Source organism: Sphaerodactylus townsendi, linkage group LG01 (assembly GCF_021028975.2).
Source record: "Sphaerodactylus townsendi isolate TG3544 linkage group LG01, MPM_Stown_v2.3, whole genome shotgun sequence".
Lineage (NCBI taxonomy): Eukaryota > Metazoa > Chordata > Lepidosauria > Squamata > Sphaerodactylidae > Sphaerodactylus > Sphaerodactylus townsendi.
The window spans coordinates 22,468,381-22,474,928 of NC_059425.1; the positions used below are offsets into that span (position 1 = coordinate 22,468,381).

A 6,548-nucleotide genomic window follows, 5' to 3' on the forward strand; every position below is an offset into this window, starting at 1 on the left:
AATGCCACGCTTTAACCAGGAGCTCACAAGGCTGTCTCTATTTCTAGGGCTGAATTTTTGTTGAGGTGATGCACGGTGTGAAGAGGGGATTGGAATGCTGTTCAGTTACTGACCAGCACCTGCTGTGGAGTTTTGCTGTCTGTTATCTGTATTGTTTTGGCGCCTTTCCCAGACTGGCCTGGTCCGGCGTGTGAAGGTTTCTGTGGGGGTTGGGCCAGAGCTCTCTTGGATACTTTCCTGAAGTTTTTATCTCATTGCTTGCAAGCCTTTGGATGGATTCTAGGCCTTTCAATAAAGATCCCATTCTTCTGTGGAGATTCTGATTGTCTGGCCTAAGTTTTTTACACGCAGCTTGTCTTAAAGGCTGCCAGAGAAAGTGGGAATCCCAGATGTCATAGCGGCAGAGAAACCTCAAAAGATCTCCTCCCGCTGGTGTCTCAGAGGCTATCCAATCAAGGGGCATAAAAAGGCCACATGGGTATCCAACTTACCCTTTTTGATAGTATTTACCTCCAGAGGCTTCAGCCCGAGTTTAGCCCTGAGTTTGCTGTGGAGAGAAAAAGAAAAGGTTTATGTGAGGTAGCAGAGAGGCTATTCAGGACTACAGGGTGGACAAATCCACTGAATCTGAAGCAGATATTCTAAACAGATTTTCTGGGTGAAATTTAGTATAGGAATACTAGAACTAAGAGAGCACGGGGAGAAAGACACATACTAGAGGTTTATAAAATTATATGGACAGAGGAGAAATTATTTCTCCCTCTCTCATAATACTAAAAATTGGGGATTACCCAATGAAGTCGATGAGCAACAGAATCTGGAGAAACACTAGAAAAGAATGCTTCCTACTGTGCCGAATCAGAATTCACTGCCACAAGATACAATTTATGGACTTTGGCTTAGATAACTTTAAAGGAGGATCAAATAGATCCAAGGAGGAGGAGGTCTAAGAATAAGCATGACACGTTAAACAAAACTTCCACATTCCAAAGCGTGAGGCATGAGTTGGTGTGAGGCAAACAGCACAAAAAGACTGTTTCCTTTGTAACTGTTTCTATATTCTGCCTCTGCCTGGCCACTGTTGGTAACAGGATGCTGGACTAGATGGATTGATCCAGCAGGGCCACCGTAGTACAAGGTGCACCTTGCTGGTCTGCAGTCCTACGTATGAGAATGCCCCGCTTTCTAGCACTGATTGCAAAGGCCTGCAAGTTTGCTGCCTAGTCTCAGCTCAATTTGAGAGGGTATGGCTGAAGGCGATTGCGTGGTTCTGATCAAATCATGGAATTGGAAGACCATGGGGAGAGAAAAAGAGACAATGAGAATGTAATACAAGCATAATATATACTTTTCAAAAAGCCTGTCAGTTTCGTTGGGCTTAGGTGCATCTCCTTCTGCATAGAACGAGACTCAATATAAGCAACAGCAAGAAGCATTTTCAAAACAGTGGAAAAAAACCCCTCTACCACTTACTTTGTCTCCTCAATGCTGAGGGAAGAACCATCTCCTGAGCTGGACTTGGTGACAACAGCTATTTGGAGACAAGGAGATGGTTGTTACTTCATGCAAACATTTATTTATTAACATGATTTATAGCCTGCCTTTCACACTGGGAACAGGTTACATAGAGTATAATCGAGAGGACTGGATCGTCAATAAACAATGAAACAGGATTTCTGTTGTAGGACAAAGCAGAAATATAAAAACAGAACTGAAGGGAAACAAACTGTTAGCACAGCGCATAAAATGGAGCAAAATCACACAGTAGGATCCTGGTTTCAGTAAGTGAAACAGTAGCATAGACCACGGCGCCTAATAATTTATCCAAGTAACTTTGTGAATCTTTTTATACCTTATTGTCGATGTTGAAAAACCCTCTTGGATAATTCTGTTTAGCCTAATTCGCGGAAAGTCGGGAGAGAGGATGCCTTCCTGACTTCTCAGGTAGACCATTCCACAACATTGGGGGTGGGGGTTGGAGAGGGTTTTTGCCCATTTGCAAGGTGGCACCTGCAGAAAGTCCTACTTGGATGTGAAAAGCTGATACAGTGGAGCACAGGGGGAGAGATGGTCTTGCAGATATGAGGGTTCAAGGCCACTGAAGGGCTTTGGATATTGAGTCTGGAAACAGATAGGTAGCCAGTGGAAAACCTGCGGAATGAAAATAGTATCCATCTGCCTCCTAACCCCTGATAATAAAACCATAGCATTTGGCACTAACACTATCGTATTTCAAAATTGCCTCTCAAAAAAAAAACACGGCGTAAGTCTAGAGAGCTCCCTAGAGGCTTCACAGAAGCAGGCAGGCTTTTTCTCTTTGCCACTTGGAACCCTCTCTGGGAGTGGCAGGGTGGCTGCAGTGTCGTGGCCGGCCACTTGGACAAGGCTGTAAGGCCTGTCCCCACTTTAGTTCATCACTGAAGATTCTTTTCTCTGCCAGTTGCATTCTGTACACATTAAGTTCGTAAAAAGCTGGGCATTTTTTAAAAATCCAAGTGGTGTTTTTGGTTTTAAAAAGAGAGAGTTGTTTCTCAATATATTATCAGTAGACACAGCGTGTAGAGTGGCAGGCCATGCACTTTGCAGTATTTTAGAAAGTGTGTGCTTGCACGAACACGCACAAGCAATAATACAAAACTATTCCTTGCTTGGAAATTTCATACCAGACTCTAAGAAATCCCAGAGAATAACAAAACATTTCCAGCCATAATAATTATTTCTGAAAGACAAGGAGGAGGAGGAGGAGGAGGAGGAGAAGAGTTTGGATTTATATCCCCCCTTTCTCTCCTGTAGGAGACTCAAAGGGGCTGACAATCTCCTTGCCCTTCCCCCCTCATAACAAACACCCTGTGAGGTGGGTGGGCTGAGAGAGCTCTGAAAAGCTGTGACTAGCCCAAGATCACCCAGCCGGCGTGTGTGGGAGTGCACAGGCTAATCTGAATTCCCCAGATAAGCCTCCACAGCTCAAGCGGCAGAGCGGGGAATCAAACCTGGTTCCTCCAGATTAGAATGCACCTGCTCTTAACCACTATCCCACTGCTGCCCCTGCTAACTAGCATTCACAGGCATACATTTTCACAGACAGGCAATACAAAAACAATCCCCCACTCCAAGAAGCTTCAATAGTGGGAAAAATAGGAAAAATGATTAGCCAGAAACAGAAAACATGGATAGCTGATGCACATCGCTTTTGAGAAAACAGGATATAGTGATTTGAGTATCAGACTGAAATCTGGGAGACCCAGTGTCGAGTGCTATTCTGCCATGAAGTTCAGTGGGCGACTTTGAATCAGTCACATCCAGTCTAATCTACCTCACACAGCTGATGTTGACAACAAAATGGAACAATGTTGAAAAAGAAGAGTTTGACTCTACAAAGCCGCTTACTATAGCCTTCTTTTTCTCTCCCCACATCAGGCAACTTGTGAGGCAGGGAGGGCTGAGAGAATTCTGACCAAACTGTGACTAGCCCAAGGTCACCCTACAGGCTTCAAGTATAGGAGCAGGGAAACAAACCCAGTTCACCAGATAAGAGTTAGCCACTCCTGTGGATGAGCAGTGAATCAAACCTAGTCCACCACTTGTAACCACCACATTACACTGGCTCTCACCATGCTGGTCACCCTGAGCTGCTTCCACAAGAAGGACAGCACACAAATAAAAAGTGAGGTTCATTTGTTCACACTCTGGATGTGTGAACATTTGTTCACACTCAGGTACACACTGACTACCAATCCTTATACCAGGGCTAAGTATATAGGTTTGAGGGTGCCAGGAAAACGTGTCTATCATATTGTCAAAGGCCTTCACAGCCAGAGTCAACTGGTTGTTGTGGGTTTGCCAGGGTGTGTGGTCACGGTTTGGTAGCTTTTGCTCCTAATGTTTCACTTGCCTCTATGGGTGATGTCTTCAGAGCCCGGTGATATGTGTTTGTCTCTATGCCACAGTGTGGAGTGATTCTGTCCCGGGTTACATATTATGTGCCATCGCCCTGAGGAGGAGGGAGGGGTGAGGAATTATTTGGCATGTGGCCTGGATGAAGTCACCAAGGGGAACAAAACATGCATCCCTATGGCCACACTCCACACTGCACTGTGGATAGGTTCATGTCTCACCACAATGTTCCTCTGAAGGCACCACCCCTAGATGTGGTGACACCTTGGGAGTGAAAACCACCAGACTCAGGGCACACAGTCCAGAAAACCCACAATGGTCCATCTTTTTCCTGAGACAGAGCCAGAGTGGTGTAGTGGTTAAAAACTGGTGGATCCTAATCTGGAGAACCGGGTTTGATTCCCCACTCCTCCATTTGAGTGGCAGAGGCTTATCTGGTGAACCAGATGTGCCTCTGCACTCCTGCATTCCTGTTGGGTTACCCTGGGCTAGTCCGAGAGTTCTTAGGGAATGAGGAAGCTGACAGTCAGGATTCTATAATCTCATCAGCCTCACAGCATGGCCACTGCCGAGTGGGATTTAGGTCCACAAATGACTGGAGGAGGAAAGCAGGTTGTATTCCTCCAAGGGGTCATGCCTGAACTCCCTCAGCCCCATCTGCCTCTACCAGGTGTCAGTTCACGCCAGGAGGAAGGGCAAGGAGTTTGCTTGGCCACCTTGAGTTCTCATGACAGGATGAAAAAGGTGGGGTATGAATCCAAACTCCTCCTCCTTCCTTCCTTCCTTGGGCCTCTTACCTGAGTTCTGACCAGCTTCATATCCCTCGTCGCGCTTCTCCCTCTTGACTCGCCTCCCCCTGAGCCTGTCCCTTCGGGTCTCACGAAGCGCTGCCATTAAGTGGCACCCCTGCGGCTTGCCTGAGACGACGACATCGTCTGTTCACTGCTCTGGCATGTCTGCTGCGCTCGCCCTGGCTGCGGGTGCGCTTGCTGGCCTGTCTGTCTCCCCGGCCACTCTCGCCGCTGCTCCGGTGCTTGTGCTTCTTGTGCTCGCGGTGGCGGGAAGAGGACGACGCGGGGGCAGTGCCACCCCCACTAGAGTTTGGGGTCAGTGCGGGAGGTTCCATGCCTCCTCGGAGTTCTCGGTCTGCTCCTGGTGCCTGTTTCTGAGGGACCCATCGCATCTGCCCTGAGCTTTTGATGAGGCGCCGAGAAAATGGCGACGCGGCACAACTAGGAGCGAAATCGGCTGCACTTCCTAGTTACCGCGCCTTCTCTTCCGGATCAAGCTCTGAACGTCCGGTCGAGGTACAAAAGTCGTCCACCTGAAGCTTTAGACGAGAATAAGAGTTCCGGCTTCTGTTAATCAGCGGAGAAACTTCATGCCTTAATGTTGTTGGACAACACGGCCGCTTGGGAAGGTGGTCTCTGTGACGTTATACCCCAACAGAAGTTGTTCCCCAAACCCTACCCTCCTCATGTCCCACCCCCAAAATCTCCAAGTATAAATAAATAAATAGATCAATCAATCAATTAATCAATCAATTAATTAATTAATAATATTTCCCAACCTGGAGACACCCAATAAGAGTCATGGCAGAGTGGAGGCTGAAGTTTGGCTTCTTAATCGTAGACTGACAATCTATCCATTTCATATACTCTCTTTTTGTTTTAATGATGTGCGTTGGAGGGTTGATTGCAAATGTGATTTTATGTGTGTTTTAGTTGTTAGCTGCCTTGATGGCTCTTGTGAAAGCAAAAAGACAAGATATACATTTTGTAAATAAGCAAGTACCGTGCTTCCTGTTGTACAAGCAGTTGGTGAACTGCTAGAGCTATAATTCAGACAATTATGTTTTCCAAATATGTCAGTGACTTTAAAACTAGCACCCTGTTGTCTCCTATGTATAGGCCAGGTTATTGCAGAATAAATGCAAACAATGACAAAATACACACTTCAGCTATGTGTAATTTGTGAAGTGCTCCTTCACCTAAATAAGATTGTTACAGTACACAGATGTCCTATTTTCATCTGGGACTTGTTTGTAGCAAAGTAATGGGTGATCTTTGAGCATGTGAAAGCCTCATATCGAATGGTAAATATGCAAAAACAAAGAGATTACTATCCTTCAAGTATCTTATACTTTGGTTCTGGTGGGTTTTCCAGGCTGTGTGGCCGTGGTCTGGTGGATTTTGTTCCTAGCCACACAGCCCGGAAAACCCACCAGAACCAGTTGAATCCGGCCGTGAAAGCCTTCGATGATATGTTATACTTTAGTTGGCACTTTGCATATGCTCAGAAACATTTGATCCCATTGCTGATTCTAAGGCTTACAGCTGTGACACTGGAAAAAAAATAAAGAAGTGGGGTTACTGAAAAAGGAAATGGGAGGGACCTTACCTTTCAACCTAAGCCACGCCCGCAGAGTTGGAATTTGTTGATTTCCTCGCCTCTGTCACTTCTAGCCCAAGGTGGTTAATATCCATCATATCCAATAGCACTGAAGTCAGCCAGGCCTGCCCTCAACAAATATGGCTTCACTGATATGCTCTGCTTGGTTTTTGGTTTTGCCAACACCAAAGATGGCAACATCGGCGGCTTCAACCTAGCCGGAAGGGAGCAAGGAGGGACGGAAGTCAAGGAAGTAGGTTGCT

At 46.2% G+C, this 6,548-nt stretch overlaps 1 protein-coding gene across 1 annotated transcript in view; it reads right to left on the reverse strand.

Moving 5' to 3' along the window:
* SART1 (spliceosome associated factor 1, recruiter of U4/U6.U5 tri-snRNP) overlaps positions 1 to 6,386 on the reverse strand; it is a 31,403-nt gene extending 25,017 nt beyond the window's left edge. The window contains 4 exon segments of the mRNA XM_048513367.1: positions 492 to 547; positions 1,474 to 1,531; positions 4,692 to 5,224; positions 6,295 to 6,386. Coding sequence (XP_048369324.1) covers positions 492 to 547; positions 1,474 to 1,531; positions 4,692 to 4,788 — 211 coding nt within the window. The 5' untranslated portion in view covers positions 4,789 to 5,224; positions 6,295 to 6,386.
* Between the last annotated feature and the right edge of the window lie 162 nt (positions 6,387 to 6,548).